This window comes from Neoarius graeffei, chromosome 28 (genome assembly GCF_027579695.1).
Source record: "Neoarius graeffei isolate fNeoGra1 chromosome 28, fNeoGra1.pri, whole genome shotgun sequence".
In the NCBI taxonomy this organism is placed as follows: domain Eukaryota; kingdom Metazoa; phylum Chordata; class Actinopteri; order Siluriformes; family Ariidae; genus Neoarius; species Neoarius graeffei.
This window is the reverse complement of record NC_083596.1, coordinates 44245856-44267467: the sequence shown is the minus strand read 5'-3', so window position 1 is coordinate 44267467 and position 21612 is coordinate 44245856. Positions and strand designations below refer to the sequence as shown.

General features: G+C 40.7%; 2 protein-coding genes across 2 annotated transcripts; one reads left to right on the top strand and one right to left on the bottom strand.

The window, feature by feature from the left end:
* Positions 1-9306: 9306 nt before the first annotated feature.
* hspb2 (heat shock protein, alpha-crystallin-related, b2) lies at positions 9307-11783 on the bottom strand. The gene is made up of 2 exons (XM_060912581.1): positions 11690-11783; positions 9307-9722 (listed from the first exon to the last, which is right to left on the bottom strand). The coding sequence occupies exons 1-2, from the start codon at positions 11781-11783 to the stop codon at positions 9307-9309; spliced, it is 510 nt and encodes a 169-aa protein (XP_060768564.1).
* Positions 11784-18092: 6309 nt separating this feature from the next.
* Positions 18093-20723, top strand: cryabb (crystallin, alpha B, b). Its single transcript, XM_060913198.1, has 3 exons — positions 18093-18361; positions 18952-19074; positions 19176-20723. Exons 1-3 carry the CDS (start codon positions 18170-18172, stop codon positions 19377-19379), a joined length of 519 nt encoding a protein of 172 aa, XP_060769181.1. The 5' UTR covers positions 18093-18169; the 3' UTR covers positions 19380-20723.
* Positions 20724-21612: the final 889 nt, after the last annotated feature.

Here is a 21612-nt window from a genome sequence, read left to right as displayed (position 1 = left end):
TTTAAGAAATGGGCCGCAGAAAGACAAATAAATGACTCTCTAGTGGCATATGAATGCTGTGAGTTAGACAAGGTGCTATCGCAGTTTTATGCAGAAGTGAGGAAAGAAAATGGGGAAAACTACGAACCAGACTCTTTTAAAGTAATGCAGGCAGCATTGGATCGGCATCTGAGACAAGAGAAATATCCGGGATCAATCCTGAAAGATGTTAAAATCCTGTCCAAAATCCTCCAGTCATGTCGTCGTGTCATGATGAAAGACACTTTTAGGCAGCTGGGCCATAGAAGGTTCACGCTGCACGCTGCATGCTGTACGCTACACGCTACACGTTCACGTGAAGAACCGGACCCTGGGCCATTAAACTTCATGCTTGGATGTTCACGTGTTGCGTCTGTTCTACTTTGACCGAGTAACCAACAATATGGACTCTTCGGATGACGACGATTGCCTCATTCTGCTTTTACTGAGACAGAGGAAGAGAAAAAGGAACAGAATTTGGAGCCGAGAACACTTCCTTCTGAGAGAAACCCGTGGTGAATTTCACCGAACATTCTATAATCTGCTTGACAATCCCAATGAAGAACTATTTTTCAATTATACCATTCAATTATATTTTTTCTGAAGTTTTCCCCTGAAAGCATAGAGTTATCTCCCTAGACCCGTTCTGATTGGCTGGCGCGGCGGTGACCGCATGCATTGACTGGAATTTCCATCTTCACGCCTAGAAAAAAGTGTGCATGTTCATTTCTCGCTTCACGCGTGAAGTGTGCAGCGTGCAGCGTGCAGCGTGCAACGTGAACGCCGTTCTATGGCCCAGAGCAAGTCATGCTACATTTGTCCACTTTTCTTTACACGCGTGTAGCGTGCAGCATGCAGCGTGAACCTTCTATGGCCCAGCTGCCTTAGAAACTGATTCAAACGTACAAGATAGTCTTGTGCCCTGATTGGTTCAGAAAACGTGAATGACAAATGTTGTGAACTTGAATGGCTTCCGAAGTATGAATTTGGCCCTACATATTATAAACAAGCAATCGTATGGTTCCTCGTAAAATTAAGGATCAATTTCACTCGTGATTTCGAATTTTTGAAATTTTCAAAACTTCGAAATCTCATCTTATCTCATCTCATTATCTCTAGCCGCTTTATCCTTCTACAGGGTCGCAGGCAAGCTGGAGCCTATCCCAGCTGACTACGGGCGAAAGGCGGGGTTCACCCTGGACAAGTCGCCAGGTCATCAGCTGACACATAGACACAGACAACCATTCACACTCACATTCACACCTACGCTCAATTTAGAGTCACCAGTTAACCTAACCTGCATGTCTTTGGACTGTGGGGGAAACCGGAGCACCCGGAGGAAACCCACGCAGACAACATGCAAACTCTGCACAGAAAGGCCCTCGCCGGCCACGGGGCTCGAACCCGGACCTTCTTGCTGTGAGACGACAGCGCTAACCACTCCACCACCGTGCCGCCCGAATGACAACCTCATCTCATCTCATCTCATTATCTCTAGCCGCTTTATCCTTCTACAGGGTCGCAGGCAAGCTGGAGCCTATCCCAGCTGACTACGGGCGAAAGGCGGGGTACACCCTGGACAAGTCGCCAGGTCATCACAGGGCTGACACATAGACACAAACAACTATTCACACCTACGGTCAATTTAGAGTCACCAGTTAACCTAACCTGCATGTCTTTGGACTGTGGGGGGAAACCGGAACACCCGGAGGAAACCCACGCGGAGAACATGCAAGCTCCGCACAGAAAGGCCCTCGCCGGCCACGGGGCTCGAACCCGGACCTTCTTGCTGTGAGGCAACAGCGCTAACCACTACACCACCGTGCCACCCGACCTGATATACAGTGGTGCTTAAAAGTTTGTGAACCCTTTAGAATTTTCTATATTTCTGCAAAAATATGACCCAAAACATCATCAGATTTTCACACAAGTCCTAAAAGTAGATAAACAGAACCCAGTTAAACAAATGAGACAAAAATATTATACTTGGTCATTTATTTATTGAGGAAAATGATCCAATATTACATATCTGTGAGTGGCAAAAGTATGTGAACCTTTGCTTTCAGTATCTGATGTGACCCCCTTGTGCAGCAATAACTGCAAGTAAATGTTTCCAGTATCTGTTGATCAGTCCTGCACACCGGCTTGGAGGAATTTTAGCCCGTTCCTCCATACAGAACAGCTTCAACTCTGGGATGTTGGTGGGTTTCCTCACATGAACTGCTCGCTTCAGGTCCTTCCACAACATTTTGATTGGATTAAGGTCAGGACTTGACTTGGCCATTCCAAAACATGAACTTTATTCTTCTTTAACCATTCTTTGGTAGAACGACTTGTGTGCTTAGGGTCGTTGTCTTGCTGCATGACCCACCTTCTCTTGAAATTCAGTTCGTGGACAGATGTCCTGACATTTTCCTTTAGAATTCCCTGGTATCATTCAGAATTCATTGCTCCATCAATGATGGCAAGCCGTCCTGGCCCAGATGCAGCAAAACAGGCCCAAAACACGATACTACCACCACCACGTTTCACAGATGGGATAAGGTTGTTATGCTGGAATGCAGTGTTTTCCTTTCTCCAAACATAACGCTTCTCATTTAAACCAAATTGTTCTATTTTGGCCTCAGCGGTCCACAAAACATTTTTCCAATAGCCTTTTGGCTTGTCCATGTGATCTTTACCAAACTGCAGACAAGCAGCAAGTTTTTTGGAGAGCAGTGGCTTTCTCCTTGAAACCCTGTCATGCACACCATTGTTGTTCAGTGTTCTCCTGATGGTGGACTCATGAACATTAACACACTGAAAAAATGGCCTGTTAAATTAACACAAAAAAATCTTGTACATCGGTTGCACTTATTAAAATCATATCCACTAAGACCAATTAAGTCATGTTCAGTCAACAGAACATGACTTAATTGGTCTTAGTGGATATGATTTTAATAAGTGCAACCGATGTACAAGATTTTTTTGTGTTAATTTAACAGGCCATTTTTTTCAGTGCATTAGCCAATGTGAGAGAGGCCTTCAGTTGCTTAGAAGTTACCCTGGGGTCCTTTGTGACCTCACCAATTATTACACGCCTTGCTCTTGGAGTGATCTTTGTTGGTTGACCACTCCTGGGGAGGGTAACAATGGTCTTGAATTTCCTCCATTTGTACACAATCTGTCTGACAGTGGATTGGTGGAGTCCAAACTCTTTAGAGATGGTTTTGTAACCTTTTCCAGCCTGATGAGCATCAACAACGCTTTTTCTGAGGTCCTCAGAAATCTCCTTTGTTCATGCCATGATACACTTGCACAAACATGTGTTGTGAAGATCAGACTTTGATAGATCCCTGTTCTTTAAATAAAACAGGGTGCCCACTCACACCTGATTTGTCATCCAATTGATTGAAAACACCGGACTCTAATTTCACCTTCAAATTAACTGCTAATCCTAGAGGTTCACATACTTTTGCCACTCACAGATTTGTAATATTGGATCATTTTCCTCAATAAATAAATGACCAAGTATCATATTTTTGTCTAATTTGTTTAACTGGGTTCTCTTTATCTACTTTTAGGACTTGTGTGAAAATCTGATGATGTTTTGGGTCATATTTATGCAGAAATATAGAAAATTCTAAAGGGTTCACAAACTTTCAAGCACCACTGTATATATATATATATATATATATATATATATATATATATATATATATATATATGTGTGTGTGTGTGTGTGTGTGTGTGTGTGTGTGTGTGTGTGTGTGTGTGTGTTTTGGGGTATTAGGAGGAAACTGGAGCACCCGGAGAAGACCTACATACGAAACTCCAAACAGACTGTACACCGAGCTCAGCATTGAACCCCTGGAGCTGTAAACACTTTTAATTACATTTAATTTCATTCTTTAAAAAAATCCAGCAGGTCATGATGCAATTGACCCTGTTCACATGACATCATGCATACATTACTGTTAGGTCAAAATATCAACACTGCCATTTTGGACGTAAATAGAGGATATTACACAGTTGTGTGAAGATATGAAGTTTATCTTTGAGTGGTGAATATCTATCAGGAGTGAGCAAAGCAAACAAGTGATATATTTTTCAACACGAGAAGATAAACTTCATATCTTTGCACCACCGTTTAATGTTCTTTATAATACATGGATACACAAAAAAAAATACACAAGTTCATCAAAAGAATTTTGAGTTTGAATTCTGAACCAGGGGCGGCACGGTGGTGTAGTGGTTAGCGCTGTTGCCTCACAGCAAGAAGGTCCGGGTTCGAGCTCCGTGGCCGGCGAGGGCCTTTCTGTGCGGAGTTTGCATGTTCTCCCCGTGTCCGCGTGGGTTTCCTCCGGGTGCTCCGGTTTCCCCCACAGTCCAAAGACATGCAGGTTAGGTTAACTGGTGACTCTAAATTGACCGTAGGTGTGAATGTGAGTGTGAATGGTTGTCTGTGTCTATGTGTCAGCCCTGTGATGACCTGGCAACTTGTCCAGGGTGTACCCCGCCTTTCGCCCGTAGTCAGCTAGGATAGGCTCCAGCTTGCCTGCGACCCTGTAGAACAGGATAAAGCGGCTAGAGATAATGAGATGAGATGAGAATTCTGAACCGGTTCGCCATTTTGACAACACGCATCTAATCAGTGGGAAAACACTGGGAGTGACATCAACGGAGTGAAATATCAGGAATTTTTATACATACAGGACACTTTTTCGATGGAATAAAAACGCGTGTTCTTTTCTCTTCTAGCGGGTTTCATTCATTTGTTTTGATAGCATGCAATATTGTTAGCATATCGCTTATCCTATGTGTATTACATCACTCTACCCAATGGAGAACGAGCGTTGAATATGGTTTATGATATTGCATGGTTGTCAAGACAACATGATGTCACACATCAGAGATGTCAAACTTCCGCACTAGCAAGTGACTGTGACAATTTGTAAACAAACATGGCCGCCAGGTTTGCTTCGTTAAATACAGAAGATTTTGAGAGAATTTTGAAAAAGAAAGACACGTTGAACACCCAAAAGGAATGTATTATAATAATAATAATAATAATAATAATATTGGCGGGCGGCACGGTGGTGCAGTGGTTAGTGCTGTCGCCTCAGAGCAAGAAGGTCTGGGTTGGAGCCCCGTGGCCGGCGAGGGCCTTTCTGTGCGGAGTTTGCATGTTCTCCCCGTGTCCGCGTGGGTTTCCTCCGGGTGCTCCGGTTTCCCCCACAGTCCAAAGACATGCAGGTTAGGTTAACTGGTGACTCTAAATTGACCGTAGGTGTGAATGTGAGTGTGAATGGTTGTCTGTGTCTATGTGTCAGCCCTGTGATGACCTGGCGACTTGTCCAGGGTGTACCCCGCCTTTCGCCCTTAATCAGCTGGGATAGGCTCCAGCTTGCCTGCGACCCTGTAACAGGATAAAGCGGCTAGAGATAATGGGAATAATATTGGCTGGCTTTTTTTCATGGTATATCAGATATATTCCATTCAGCTACTTGTCTTCGACTCGTTCAGTATCGAGGCTAGCTGAATGGAATATATCTGATATACCAGTCAACACCAGCCAATATTATTATATATGTCACTCAGATCCGTGATGTATTTCATATGAAAAATGCAAGTTTTTCAACACGAGAAGATAAACTTCATATACTCACACCAACGTGTGATTTTCTTTTTATTATATAGACACATTCACAAACAAAAAGTATCCAAATTTATCAAAACAATTAATTGATTTCCTCACAAGTGACATACGGAGACTAATGTCATAGTTTTGGTTCTCCATATCCCAGATGAAGCTTGTATGAAAAATACAAATGGCGTATTTCCCAGTAAAACACTTGTGTCAGTACAATATAACAAACTAGCATGGCTGAAATTCACAATGACAGTCATAATGACAGGTTGTTCTGCATTTGGCTGTGCAATAATTAAGCAAAAAAATCCCCAGCTGTCATTTTATAGATTTCCTAAAGATCCTGAACGCTGGAATAAATAGATATCAGCTGTTAAACATGTGGTATCGGAGGCTGATAACAGTACATACAGTAGGTGTATACTACATCAGTGTATAGTAGAATTTGCGCCACACACTTTATAACTGGTTAATATTTAATCTCTGTCATATTAAATCACCGGTTTTTGTTGTGATAAACTCAGAGACCCAAAGTATACACATAGCGCTGACTTCCTGGAAAACTGTTAACATTCATGCGATAGTATATGGGCAATATTAGAAGCATTATACGTATCGGTATCGAGTGTGTAAGCTTGTTTATAAAACAGTGTGACAGCAGTATTTTAACACCACATGCTTAGTAGAATTACAGTGTTACGGATTTACTATAAATACATTATTATTTTGACAAGACCAGATAGCTGAGAATATCCAGGTTTTCAACCACTTCAGTTCTTGGATCAGATCAGGAATTTGCTATTTCTACTAAATTGCTTCCGTCTAAAGCAGTTGTCATTGCTGTCGGGATTGAATATGGGTCTGTAATAGCAAACCCCACTTTTATCTAGTTTTGTGCATATCTTGATTTACATTTTTGATGACTTCATACATGTCAACCTTTGGTCAATCAAACCTGTATAACCAACCTCCAAAATCCTTATTTCCCTTATAAAATCCTTATAAGATGCAAATTAAAATAATTTACCTACAATTTGAATCATAATTAACAATGATATATCCCAGTTACTTTTTATTCAATATTAATAACAATAAACCTTCAGAATGAATACAAAGCTCCAATGTTTGACAAAAACACAGTGTCAGTCTAATGTTCTGAATTGTACTCCATGACAGCTTTTTTAGCACTCTGCACCAATACATCACTAGGCTGCATGTCACAGCAAGTGTCTAGCTGTGTTGATCTTACACTGCAGTAGGCCAGGTCAGTGTGTCTGCATTCAGGTTCTTTCTGCTCTCTGTGTGTATCTTCCTGACTTGAGAGAAAACTCTCTCACAGTCAGCATTACTGTGGGGTAAACAGAGCACTGCCTAACTTGAACTAAAACTCCCACTACCTTGTGTTTTCTGTCTTTTCCAGTTGTTGGCATATCAGTTTTTGAGTGCGCAAATACTGTCATCAGTGGCTGATTTTGCCTTTGGCTTGCATTCTGCTGATGTAGTTTCGATTTGAAATGTTCTTTCACGTCATACACTCCCGATGCTGCAACTTTGATGTCACGCACACACAGTGTGCAGTGTGCGTATTCTTCATTTTTGGAGGCTGCCGGTTGGATTATGCCACTGAAAAGGTCCTTCCATTCAGGGAGAAACCTACCGCTGTATTGTGTTTTGAATTTCTTTGCCGGAGTGCCCATTCAGAATCTTTTCAGTCGCTATTGAAAGTCGCTCAGGTGGAAATACGCTTTTCAAACAAAATGTTACTTCATGGTTGGCGGGATTCTCGCAATGCGGTGTGGGCATGATCAGAAGGGGAACGAAGTCTCACTACCACAAGATAATGCGCGATTTCATAAGACTCTTTACTGGCTGTCTGTGCTTTCTGTGGTGTACAGTACGTTTGTAAATGTTATGCGCTCTTTTATCATCGTGGGACTTGATTATACTGTAGCTCTAAATAAATATTAAAGTTTTTTTAAAGAATCCATATAACTTTATTTGTACGCCCATATACTACGTTTATTGAATCAAATCCGTATAAAATACGGACACATGGAAAATGTGTGGATTTGCATCACAAGCATTGAACATAGTCGCCATTTTGTTAATGTTATTAACTCCAATATGGCCGGCCAGTGGTCACCATATTAGATAAGTCACATGACTGAATAAGCTCTATAGACACTCATGGAACTCTAGTATTAGAATCGAATCTGTGCAAATGACTTTTTTTTTTTTGTTACAAGTCTGAACCACGTGGTGTTTGTAGCCCAAAAGTTCAGGTTTCTGTCCACAGGATTCAATTCAACTCAAAGTTCCGATGACATTATAAAAATTGATTTTCACGTTTGTTTTGTTTCTTGAAAGGTGTAATCTGACAAGATTTCCAAGCAACTTGTTTGCATACAGGTGAAACCAGAAAATCTGTTTAACAACATTTCTGTAGTTTCTTTTCTCCTATTAAAGCACTTATTTACACATTTTGCAAAACAGTATTTCCTGTCAAATGTATTTAAAATACATGTAATGTTTCATACATTCTGCAAGTCAAAGAGCATGTCTGAGAAAACAACAAACCCAAGAAACACTAGTCGGTAGGTTTAATTAGCATGATCATCACATCTAATCAGATAAATGTAAATCTTTTTACATGGCAGTTGTGAATAATCTTTCTGTTTACATTTCTCTAAAATGGGGGGAATTGGATAAAAGATGTCATTATAAATATAGATTAAAATATCCTTGAATTAATCTTTGAATTGAAATCCAATGGATTTAGGCAAAGACTCAATATAAATAAACACTGTACATGAACAATACTACATTGTGATTACTATTTGTCTCCCTTTTCCATGGCATGACTGAACAAGGGGTGGCACGGTGGTGTAGTGGTTAGCGCTGTTGTCTCACAGCAAGAAGGTCCGGGTTCGAGCCCCGTGGCCGGCGAGGGCCTTTCTGTGTGGAGTTTGCATGTTCTCCCCATGTCTGTGTGGGTTTCCTCCGGGTGCTCCGGTTTCCCCCACAGTCCAAAGACATGCAGGTTAGGTTAACTGGTGACTCTAAATTGACCGTAGGTGTGAATGGTTGTCTGTGTCTATGTGTCAGCCCTGTGATGACCTGGCGACTTGTCCAGGGTGTACCCCGCCTTTCGCCCGTAGTCAGCTGGGATAGGCTCCAGCTTGCCTGCGACCCTGTAGAACAGGATAAAGTGGCTAGAGATAATGAGATGACTGAACAAATTGGTTTATAAACCCAATCCTAGCTGAATCTTAATCAAACCTAAAAAGCACAAATTTACCAACTCAAGAGGATACAAACTTTTTTTTTTGGTTGGTTAGTTGGTTGGTTGTTTTGTGGCAATGAGGCCATTCTTAGTGACACTTTGGTGAAATTTAAATTGTCAGATAGAAGGCATGGTCAAGAATGAATAGATGCTGTACCATTGGAAAATTGCCAATCTCGTATTTAAAAGTATATTAAAGACTGAATTTGTTGCTAATATCAGCAATCTATTCTAAGAATTTATTGTCAGAAACAATCATTTTCTCAGGAACCTATACCTCAACTGAGGTGAAACCTCAAAAATCAAGTATCAACAATGCTGTTGCTTTGGTTTTACCCTGTAAAAAAAAAAAAAGATATGAATGTGGCAGACCACTTTAGCACCTCTTCTCTCCCTTCTTGTCCACTTTGATCTTGAGTTCATTGATTTTAGGCTCTAAATCCTGAACCCTCCTTGGAGCTTGAATACACATGATTCCATCATGAGATATAGACACTTGCAGCAGCAGTGGGTCAACACCAATAGGAAGGATATAGGTGCGTGTGAACTCTCTGGAAACAAAGCCGTGTTGGTCCATCCTCTGAGTATGGCGCCCAGTCACCTCCAGTAGGTTGTCCACAGTTCGCACACTCAGCTCGTCCGGCGTGAACTGACAGACGTCTAGTAGAACACGGTACCAGTCTTCCTCGCTGTCCACCTGTGAGAAGCCCCTCTCCAGCTGTTTGTTGATGCGGGGACGGATGTAGTATCCGTGGTACAGCACTGGAGCCATCAGGTCCTGAGGACTTAGCGCTGTGCAGAGACAGAAATTGGTAGAATAGTGAAACTCAACTGCATGAGTTTGCATGATGGAAAAAGATTATGTTTAATGTCACCATGTAGAGACACCTTGTGTGTGTGGGGGGGGGGGGGTGTTATCTGTGATGCTGTGATGTACAGTACTGTGTAAAAGTCTTAGGCACCCTATTTTTTTCATACAAACTTTGTTATAGATTTCTATTTTATGACTTCTACATTATCGAGTCAATACAAAAACATTTTAGAGTTCCAAAGGTTCGTTTTCCAGTACAAAATTAAATGTTACAGGAAAAGAAAAATGTTTGCATATGAGCAGCATATTACATGAGAGACCACTTTTCAGATTAAAAAAGAAAATATAATGAAAGCTACTGGGTTTTGGTGCAAAATTAAGACGCGAGTATGACAGTCAAAGTGTCCAGAAGAACTGTGGCTAGTTCTGCAAGATGCTCAGTAAAACCTACAGATCATTTCCTTATAAAACTACACTCACTGTACCTCAGACTACTTTTTTTTTTTAAGCAAGGGGTCATCTCACACCAAATATTGACTTTGTTTCATTTATTATGGCTTACTGATTACTTTTTATAGTATTTTTTATGTTGAAACATTTAATTTAATTATTTTTAAGCCATTTTTGGTCTACAGCATTTCTTTACATGTGCTGAAGACTTTTGCACAGTACCATATGTTTATTAGTAATGATCTGTTCTGGTTCACCACACCCACTTATACATAGCTGTAGCTGTAGATATTATTTATTACATTTTTGCCTAATTTGCATATAAATATAACTTTGTTTATCTGCATTTTTAAAATGCTAACAATTTAGTCTTCTCTTTTTTCTGGAATCCTTGTTAAAAGACAATTTTAAATGGTATTTTTTTAAATTATGCAATTGAATAAATTATGTAATTAAGTTTAATTCTAATGTCAGTCCATCATCTTTAACCTGGTCTGTCAAACAGGATACAAATGGTTGCTGGTGCATATCTTTGACTCTTTGACATTCCACACATACTGTACTTCACTAGTGCATGAACGAGATTGGGAGTGAAAAATTTATCTTGGCAAACAAGGAGCTTTATCAAGTGAACAAATACTTTACCCACAGGCCAATGTTGCAAACAGTGAGCTAACCACAGTGAGCATACTGGCGAGCAATAATATGATGCCAAGATGTCATGAGCTAATTATTCAGTATATACAGATTTAATAAACATGTAAAGTAGTTCCTATATCTGTGAAGCTCTTCCATACTTGTTGCCTGACACCATGATCCTAAATAGAAAATCCTGCCTCTCTTACGTCACCGGAAGCAACCATGTCAGATCTAGTTACAATTAGTTTTGTCAGGCTCAGATCAGGAATCAGGCTACACTGATACGGTTTCTATTTTGGCTTTATGTCACAGGTTTGATCTAAGTATTTATTCATTGTGATTAGTTCAATCTTGGATATATTAACCTGCACTAGTTAGTAAGTTATTTTTGTGTGGTCACGTGTCAAACCCTAAATAGGTCATAGCCTAGGGCTTATATTTCACTTGAGTATAATGTACTGTCATGATAGATGGTGGCTCAGGCATTCGTCATTTAATTTGGCACATGTGCTGCAGATCCACTTGTGTTTACAAATGGTATTCAGTTCTTAAGTTGGCAGGACTATTGTAGTAAAAGCATACCATTTGACACTTTTTATATACCAATGTGTCATTTTATCTTATTCTTTGAACAATTTTTTTGTTTCTGAAAACTAGTTTCTGAAGAGTAACTTCTAAAAACTTTTAAAGATGACATCATGGTATGTAGAAAAACAAGTTATGATATTCTAGGTTCAAAGAATCTTTCAAATTATTAATTGCATATACAGATACAATAAAACTGTAGCCAAAAGCATTCCCAAAACTACATATTGTTACAATTGTTTAAGAACTGGTTTCCCATTGACGGATCACTTACCTTCTGCAAAGTTCTGGTCATATAACCGAGCAGGAGTGCACATCTCATAATTAACACTCATAGGGTATGCGTGGGGAACTGTACGGTCAGTCATGCTGAAACGAAGTGCAGGTATCCTTTGTAAAAGAAAGAGAAAGTCTGATAGTGAGACAAGAGGGAGAAGGGACGGAGAGGGTGCAGGGCAAAGAGACTGTGAGCTTGTGACTGGACAAGGGTGATAAATGGGTCTAGAAATAGGTTATGGCACATACGCTGGTAAGGCAAGGCCTACAGGGGGCAGATGCTGAGTGATACTGGAAACTCAAAAAACAGTCACAGCTCCTCTTGTTCTCACAGGTTACCACCTGAATCGTCACCAGAGAAGAGATTGGTATAGGAATATGTGGGGACTTTTGTACCTTTAGTATGTATCCTTGAAAAATAAGATAAATAATTGTACTTTAAGGATCACTCTGAAAGTACACCACATTCATGTTCCCAGGTAAAAGATAAACTGTATACTGGTACCACCGTGAGCTGGCCTAGTGGTTAGCGTGACTGCCTCTTGATCGGAAGATCGCGAGTTCTACCTGTAGTTGGGTCATACCAAAGACCATCATAAAAATGGTACCTACTGCTGTCTGGCAAGGCATGCTGCAATACAGATGTGAGTGGGGAGTCAAACTCTTGTGGTCACCAGAGGACTAGCCCCCCACTGTAACCATAGGCGAGAGGCCAAGAGCTATAGAAGCAGACATTGGCGCTGCCTTAAGGGCCTGGTTAGTACTGGGATTGGAGACTGCCTGGGAAGACCAGGTCCTGGCATGGGAGGAACTTTGACTTTTTTTTTTACTTGATGGTACCACCACAGTGACAAGCAAAGGTACAGCGTGGTAGCTGTATTTCAGCCACTGTGACAGCTCCTGATGGAATTCTGGCCAATCCCACCTGCTCCTGCACTGTAAAAAATGTCCGTAGAATTAACAGGGAATTTATGTAAAATCATGACATAAAAAAACTGTAAATACAAAAACAATGAAGCAGTGTGTAATTTACATCAATATACTGTAAAACTCCTCACCAAATACCACTGTTAATTTAACAGTAAGAATATGTTGAATTGATCATATTTTTTTGTAGAATTTACAAATTGTTGTAGTTTAAACACAGACAAACTGTAATACTAAAACAGAATGTGATAGTTAAAATTACATAATTGCCCTGTTAAAAAAAATACAAAAACGGCCACTGTCGTGGCTCAGTCGACTAAGGCGCCATACCGTGAATCTGGGGACCCGGGTTCGATTCTGACCCAAGGTCATTTCCCAGTCTCTCTCTAGCTCATTTCCTGTCTCTACACTGTCCTATTCAATAAAGGTGAAAAAAGCCCCCCCAAAAAAATATCTGTCTAGTAGATCATTGAAACCAGCATACAAAAATCCCGTTGTTCTTACGGAAAAAAACTGGCAGCTGGAGTCACCAGAAAAAATCCGTAAAATATACAGCAAAACGGTAATTACTTTTACGGTACAGCTTGTACATTTTACAGTTAAATCCAGCATATAAAACACTGGACTTCTGTTATATTTGCTACTTTAAACTGTAAAATGTACATGCTGTGCTGTAAAAGCAATTACTGTTTTGCTGTATATTTTACGGATTTTTTCTGGTGACTCCAGCTGCCAGTTTTTTTCCGTAAAAACAACGGGATTTTTTTTACAGTGTGCAGAAAGTTTGACCAATCTTGGCTGCTCTTGCAATTATTATTGTTTGTACCAATATTTTAATTGGTTGTATTTCTCAAACTATAAACAAATGACATTTATCCCCCTATGACCCTGATCAGTACTGATGGTAAATACAGTGCCACATATTTCATATCTGACCACCTGTTCCCACCTGTAAAAAAAATACCCATTTCCACAACTTTTGTTGGGTCCCAGTCCGGATGCACACCTGTAGATTGAGGCAATGTAAATATCTCTCATCTCATCTCATTATCTCTAGCTGCTTTATCCTGTTCGAGGGCAATTCCATGTAAATGTCAACCTCACCATGCAAAAATAAAGCAACATGTAATACATCAAAACCACTCCCAGAGATATCACCTAGGCCTGTATTTTACAGATGTGAACAAGCTGAACCAATTTGTAATCAACCTAATATGTCACTGTCAGTCTTTCTTTCTTATAATGTAAACCCCAAGCTAAAATCAACTTTGATCATGTACAATTCTATATTATTGCCACAAGCCACAGAAATGTATGCTAAAATCCACAAAACAGCAAAACAATAGCCATCCTAAATATTATTTAAGAACTTTGATAGTTTTAGCTGATATTTAGAGAGTTTTTCAAAGGGTTATGGTGGTTAAATTGCTGATTTTCTAAATATATGCCATGTCTATTTCAGACGCGTCACATCCATAACGGAATTTAGTCACATCCATAACGCTGACTTTTCCTTCCGAAACTCTGCATGAAATACAAAATATTTTAAACAAAGATTTTTTAATCTTCACCTTGGACCCCTCTATCAAATGGATATCTCCATTTCGACATTAGGTTTACAATTTCACAGAGTTTGTTAAAAATGTACAGTCACCCAAGAAAAGTGACACTTTTTCTGTCACATCCATAACGCATCTTTTATTGGCATTTTCTGGCATGCCCTAGATGTACTATGGGAATTGTTCTTGTTCTATCACTTCTCCAGTATGGTACAGCCTTAAAATATGCAACACCTGTTTAAATACTGGGATACAATAAAACATGCACTGGGTCATTTGTTGCCATTTTGAGTTCAAGTGTCACGTCCATAACGCTGGAATTGCTCTCTACAGGGTCGCAAGCAAGCTGGAGCCTATCCCAGCTGACTACGGGCGAAAGGCGGGGTACACCCTGGACAAGTCGCCAGGTCATCACAGGGCTGACACATAGACACAGACAACCATTCACACTCACATTCACACCTACGGTCAATTTAGAGTCACCAGTTAACCTAACCTGCATGTCTTTGGACTGTGGGGGAAACCGGAGCACCCAGAGGAAACCCACGTGGACACAGGGAGAACATGCAAACTCCGCACAGAAAGGCCCTCGCCGGCCATGGGGCTCGAACCCGGACCTTCTTCCTGTGAGGTGACAGCGCTAACCACCACACCACCGTGCCGCCCGCAATGTAAATATAATGAATGTTATCTTAATGTTATCTTATCTCCCTAATTAACCACTAGGGAGCTCCCAGGAATGGTGAAGTGACGTACACGTAGGGTGATGTTAGCAAGAAATGATCACGAAGCTTTTAATATTTCGTTTAGATGTGGCAAAATCATGTCGTATTTCCTCTGTTGCATATACACTCAATAAAGCCAGGACTTCACTGTTGGTCTATTTGTCCATCTCATCTCATCTCATTATCTGTAGCCGCTTTATCCTGTTCTACAGGGTCGCAGGCAAGCTGGAGCCTATCCCAGCTGACTACCGGCGAAAGGCGGGGTACACCCTGGACAAGTCGCCAGGTCATCACAGGGCTGACACATACAGTGGTGCTTGAAAGTTTGTGAACCCTTTAGAATTTTCTATATTTCTGCATAAATACGACCTAAAACATCATCAGATTTTCACACAAGTCATAAAAGTAGATAAAGAGAACCCAGTTAAACAAATGAGACAAAAATATTATACTTGCTAATTTATTTATTGAGGAAAATGATCCAATATTACATATCTGTGAGTGGCAAAAGTATGTGAACATCTAGGATTAGCAGTTAATTTGAAGGTGAAATTAGAGTCAGGTGTTTTCAATCAATGGGATGACAATTAGGTGTGAGTGGGCACCCTGTTTTACTTAAAGAACAGGGATCTATCAAAGTTTGATCTTCACAACACGTTTGTGGAAGTGTATCATGGCATGAACAAAGGAGATTTCTGAGGACCTCAGAAAAAGAGTTGTTGATGCTCATCAGGTTGGAAAAGGTTACAAAACCATCTCTAAAGAGTTTGGACTCCACCAATCCACAGTCAGACACATTGTGTACAAATGGAGGAAATTCAAGACCATTGTTATCCTCCCCAGGAGCGGTCGACCAACAAAGATCACTCCAAGAGCAAGGCGTGTAATAGTCGGCGAGGTCACAAAGGACCCCAGGGTAATTTCTAAGCAACTGAAGGCCTCTCTCACATTGGTTAATGTTAATGTTCATGAGTCCACCATCAGGAGAACACTGAGCAACAATGGTGTGCATGGCAGGGTTGCAAGGAGAAAGCCACTGCTCTCCAAAAAGAACATTGCTGCTCATCTGCCATTTGCTAAAGATCATGTGGACAAGCCAGAAGGCTATTGGAAAAATGTTTTGTGGATGGATGAGACCAAAATAGAACTTTTTGGTTTAAATGAGAAGCGTTATGTTTGGAGAAAGGAAAACACTGCATTCCAGCATAAGAACCTTATCCCATCTGTGAAACATGATGGTGGTAGTATCATGGTTTGGGCCTGTTTTGCTGCATCTGGGCCAGGACGGCTTGCCATCATTGATGGAACAATGAATTCTGAATTACACCAGCGAATTCTAAAGGAAAATGTCAGGACATCTGTCCATGAACTGAATCTCAAGAGAAGGTGGGTCATGTAGCAAGACAACAACCCTAAGTGCATAAGTTGCTCTACCAAAGAATGGTTAAAGAAGAATAAAGTTAATGTTTTGGAATGGCCAAGTCAACGTCCTAACCTTAATCCAATCAAAATGTTGTGGAAGGACCTGAAGCGAGCAGTTCATGTGAGGAAACCCATCACCATCCCAGAGTTGAAGCTGTTCTGTATGGAGGAATGGGCTAAAATTTCTCCAAGCCAGTGTGCAGGACTGATCAACAGTTACCGGAAACGTTTAGTTGCAGTGATTGCTGCACAAGGGGGTCACACCAGATACTGAAAGCAAAGGTTCACATACTTTTGTCACTCACAGATATGTAATATTGGATCATTTTCCTCAATAAATAAATGACCAAGTATAATATTTTTGTCTCATTTGCTTAACTGGGTTCTATTTATCTACTTTTAAGACTTGTGTGAAAATCTGATGATGTTTTAGGTCATATTTTTGCAGAAATATAGAAAATTCTAAAGGGTTCACAAACTTTCAAGCACCACTGTAGACACAGACAACCATTCACACCTACGGTCAATTTAGAGTCACCAGTTAACCTAACCTGCATGTCTTTGGACTGTGGGGGAAACCGGAGCACCCGGAGGAAACCCACGCGGACAACATGCAAACTCCACACAGAAAGACCCTCGCCGGCCACAGGGCTCGAACCCGGACCTTCTTGCTGTGAGGCAACAGCGCTAACCACTACACCACTGTGCCACCCCTCTATTTGTCCATGAAAATTTTTTAACATGTTTCGAGCTGTTGTTTACATGGTTAACGTTTTACACAATTTTTTTTAAATAATGGTTGATGCTGGTGCTGCATTGGCTTGTGTTTGACCAATCAACATACACTTAAGTCTGGACTAATCACCATACACTTATGTCATTCATGGTTCATTTTGTGCTTGGAGAGTACCTACTCTGAAGTAGGAGCTAAAAAATCTCTCAAAACGGCATTCTAAGACCAATCATCATTCTCAGTTCCTGCAGGCTGAACTTCCTCCAACAGTTCTAAGAACTATAAAAAAGTTTCTCTGATCCAAAAGTGCCTGTGGTTACCAGATGTGTCAATGGTTATTGACCACGGGAACTGTCATGATATCTGGATAATTAAATCGATATTGAACAAAAATATAAGCTATGTCATATTCACAGTAATAAATAAAATGTCACTGAGTGTGGTTTAAAATAGTTATAATCATGAAATGAACTTATTCGGGTTAGACTGTTCTCTCCTTCTGTGAAGCTGACTGGGCATTGGCTTGGTCCTGGGTACCTGTGCCAGAATGATTAAGCCCTCTGCAGCTGTCAGGCACCAGTAAATGCTTCTTTGGAAGAACTGACACTCTATGGAGGCTGACCATGCAGAATGACACCGGCACCAAACAAACAGGCCTTGTACACAGTGCTTTGCCAAAAACAAAAGGTCTGAAAGGGAGCTCAGACCTTATATCAGGGCACAGACAGACTAATCTTCCCTGGCACAGAGCAAGCTTGCTGGGTTCACAGTATTTGTGCCAAGAAACCAAAAGACTATTGGGTACTCGCAATCCTACATGGCAAAGTTTCTCCTATTTAAAGCCTGTGACATAATCCAGTGTCTTTCTGAATGAAATCAGATCACTGGTTTAGAAAAATACCAAGAGAGGTGTTTGGAAGAGGGGGACAAGACAACTAACAGAGGATAGTGGGAGGGACGGGGGGGATGGGGGGGGGGTTTGAGACGCAAACAGTTTACATCATTGTTCCAGAAAGATCCAGGCCCGCGTCTGTCGCTGTTGCCAGTGGTGTATATAAGTGGACAGGCAGGACAGGCACCAGGTTGTATTTGAGGTGCTGTTTAGAGACAAAATGGACATCGCCATCCAGCATCCTTGGTTCCGCCGCTCATTCTGGTCATCCTTCTTTCCCAGCCGAATCTTCGACCAACATTTTGGGGAACATATTTCAGAGAGCGATGTTTTGGCACCCTACCCTTCACCATTCTTTCCACGCCCTTCCTTTTTTCGCTGGCCCAGCTGGGTGGACAGTGGGCTCTCTGAGGTGAGCAGAAGTGCCATTTTTAATTTTATCTTATATATTTCTTTATCACACACACACACGCACACACACAGAGTCTTCTCTGGTTTGGTTCTGGTCAATACTTTGCTCTGCATTTCTGGTGATGCTCTCCATAACTGACTACAGGGACTAATATAGAAATGTTATTTGAGAAGGGGTCTTCTGTGGACTCTGTGTTCCCTGGCATTTATCTGGAGTCTGCAATAAATATGTGTATCCAACATATCACAAGAATGAAGGGGATTTCACACAATTTTTGCTTATCAAATGAACTTGCTCCGAATCAAAAAGTTACAAATAGATGACATCTTTGGACTTAAGCACCTGTCTAGCTCCATATTGTTGTTATATTTAGGCTGACTGAAGTTATTAACATTCCAGGCCTAAAGGGTTATTGTTAAAACATTTTTTCCTTAGCTACATACGATACTTTCGAAAAATTCTGCATAAGGTATAAAGCAATTCTGTCTTTATGTAAATTAATGTAAATCGGGGTACTCTTGACGTGCGCAAATTCAGTTGACATTTCATACTATACAATTTCATATGTATACTTATGTTCTCTTTATTAGATGAAAATGGAAAAGGAGCGTTTTACCATTAATTTGGATATAAAGCACTTCGCACCGGAGGAACTGGCAGTAAAGATCAGTGGAGATTACATTGAAGTTCATGCCAAACATGAGGACCGTCAGGTAAATTGACACATTGATATATAGTCACCAGCCTATATTTAAAGAGGTGACTCTCAAAATGTCAGTAGGCCTAGATCTCCAACATGTCTCGTGCTTTGCAGGATGACCATGGGTTTGTCTCACGAGAGTTTCTCCGAAAATACCGTGTCCCAGCTGGAGTGGACCCTGCCAACATCACATCATCTCTCTCTTCTGATGGTGTCCTGACCATCACTGCACCTCGCAAGCCCTCTGATATCCCTGAGCGCTCTATTGCCATCACTCGCGAAGACAAGTCTGCAGTGTCTGGACCACAGAAGAAATAAAGCTGCAACCTGTTATCAAGTCTATCATCCCTTTGTTTCCCAAGCTGATCCACTGTGCTCCCCTGCACTAACACTCCACTATTGGGTCTAAATAGGCATTGGAGAGAAAGAGTCCAGATTGACCTGTTCATTCTATGGCTAGTAAGTTTCTCTTTTCCATCCAGAAGTTAAAAATGGAATTGTTCAATTGACTGGTAGAGCTAAACCTTTTACACCGCTGGAGTTTTACTTTGTTTTGTTTTGTGCACCATGCAGCCACTTATAAGTCATAGAAGACATCCACGAAACAAAAGGGCTCTTTGTCTTTAGTAGCCTGTCAAACCCAAACAATGGTTGCACAGTTTGTGAGGGGTTGCTTGTAGGAAGCCTGAGCTATTGAGCATTGATTGTGATGAAAACAAGAAAGAATAGTGTGATAGAATTTCTAAACCTATAATCTCATCTCAAAAAAAGTGCATAGTTTTGACATTCTTGTCTTTCAAGTGAATATAATGGGAGGTGATATTCTGTGGTATGAGGAAAGGGAGTTTATACAGTGATTCAATGTTTCCTGTTCAACTATGAACTTGGGACCAGACAACACAAAGAGATCAGGTGCAGGTAGTGACAGAAGAGGGAATGGTATTGTGAAGAAAACAACCTCTTTCTGTTCCTTAACGTTTGTTACTCCAGACAGGTTTGGTTACTGCACCTGTATAACATGTGGTGACTGGAAACTTGCTGGGAATTTAGTAGTGATGGTTTCGAAAGCATAAAGACTAAATCAAGGAGCTGAAAATATTCTTAAGGAATGTTTCTACTTACTTTTGTCGTATATTTAAACGTGATAGTTGAAGTGGGTGTGTATGTATAAACGTTTAGGATGATGCATGATGGTACCTGAGTATACCATATAATCAATGCCTCACAAAAGCAATAATGACAAAGCTGCTAAACTAGGGCTGTAACTGATTTGTTCGTTTTGTGAGAATGCATGCTACAAAGAAAAAATGGAGGGGGGGGGGGGTTCATACAACTAACTTCTCACACGTTCCCTGTTCACCATTGCACACTAAATACCAAAGAGAAACAAATGCGGGGGAGCACAAAAGTCAGCATTTGAGTCAAGATAGCCTTTTTACACTATTCTGACCCCAGCATTTCCTTTCTGATGTTAAGATGAAACATAAGTGCAAACTACTAAACTGGTCTCAGATCAGCGAAAAAGGCCTTGTTAGTTCCCTGCTTTAACATTCCTGACTATTCACACCACAAATATCAAGCAAAATGTAGCCATGACAGTTTCTGTGTGTATACTGATGGCTACAAGCTATTAATAAATCCTGTGGTCATTTAAAGATGAAACATGACTGGGTCTCTTTCTATCTACTTACTTTTTATCAGTGTAATAAATGATGGGTGCCGATAGTAAAAAGTAAGGAATACCATTCAATTCTTAATACAGTCCAGTTCTTCAGTAGAAATACTGTTAATTCATTAATACATCACAATGTGTAATGATACGAGCTGCGGCACCAGGAATTGTATACCAACTTAACAAGGATGGCATACTGTGTTAACCACTGATCAGAGAGAAAAAAAAATGTTTGATGTAATGATGTCATCATGGCATGTGACCAATATTCCAGACCAAGTCAGCTAATGTCTATGGATTAATTCTTCATACAACTATGTCACAGCTGATTGTGTATTATGTGCAAGAGAATCAAACCATATATGCCTGCATTATGTTTTATCCCCCAATAAAGCAATCTGAAGCACTTAGCCGAGATTAGTCAAAAGTTGAACTCTCGTGGTTGATGAGGTGAAGTGCAATCATATTAAAATGATTTTTTCCTCCTTCTGGAACTTGCTTCCAGTCCCCACCAATGCCTACCATACAAAGCCATGCAGCCAGAATCAAGTGGCCAGAGTAGTACTATTTAGCTGCTTTTACACAGGCACTTGCGCTAGAACAAGTTGCCCTGGCACAACTGCCCATTTAAACACAAGTTGTTCCATAGCAATTTGACACCAGTGGGCGCAACTTGCTCCACTTTACGAGGTGGTGCAGTTTGTTCCGGAACATCTTGTTCTGGGTGCAGCTTGTTCCCGCTTACCATCTAAACACAATCGGTGGCGAGTAGAAGGACTTACATGTGCGGGGTAGCGTTCACCCGGGTCATTTATCATCCTAAGAAGACCGCTTTGCAACAAATTCAGTGGTCAGTTCTTCTTGAGTGCTTTTCCTTGT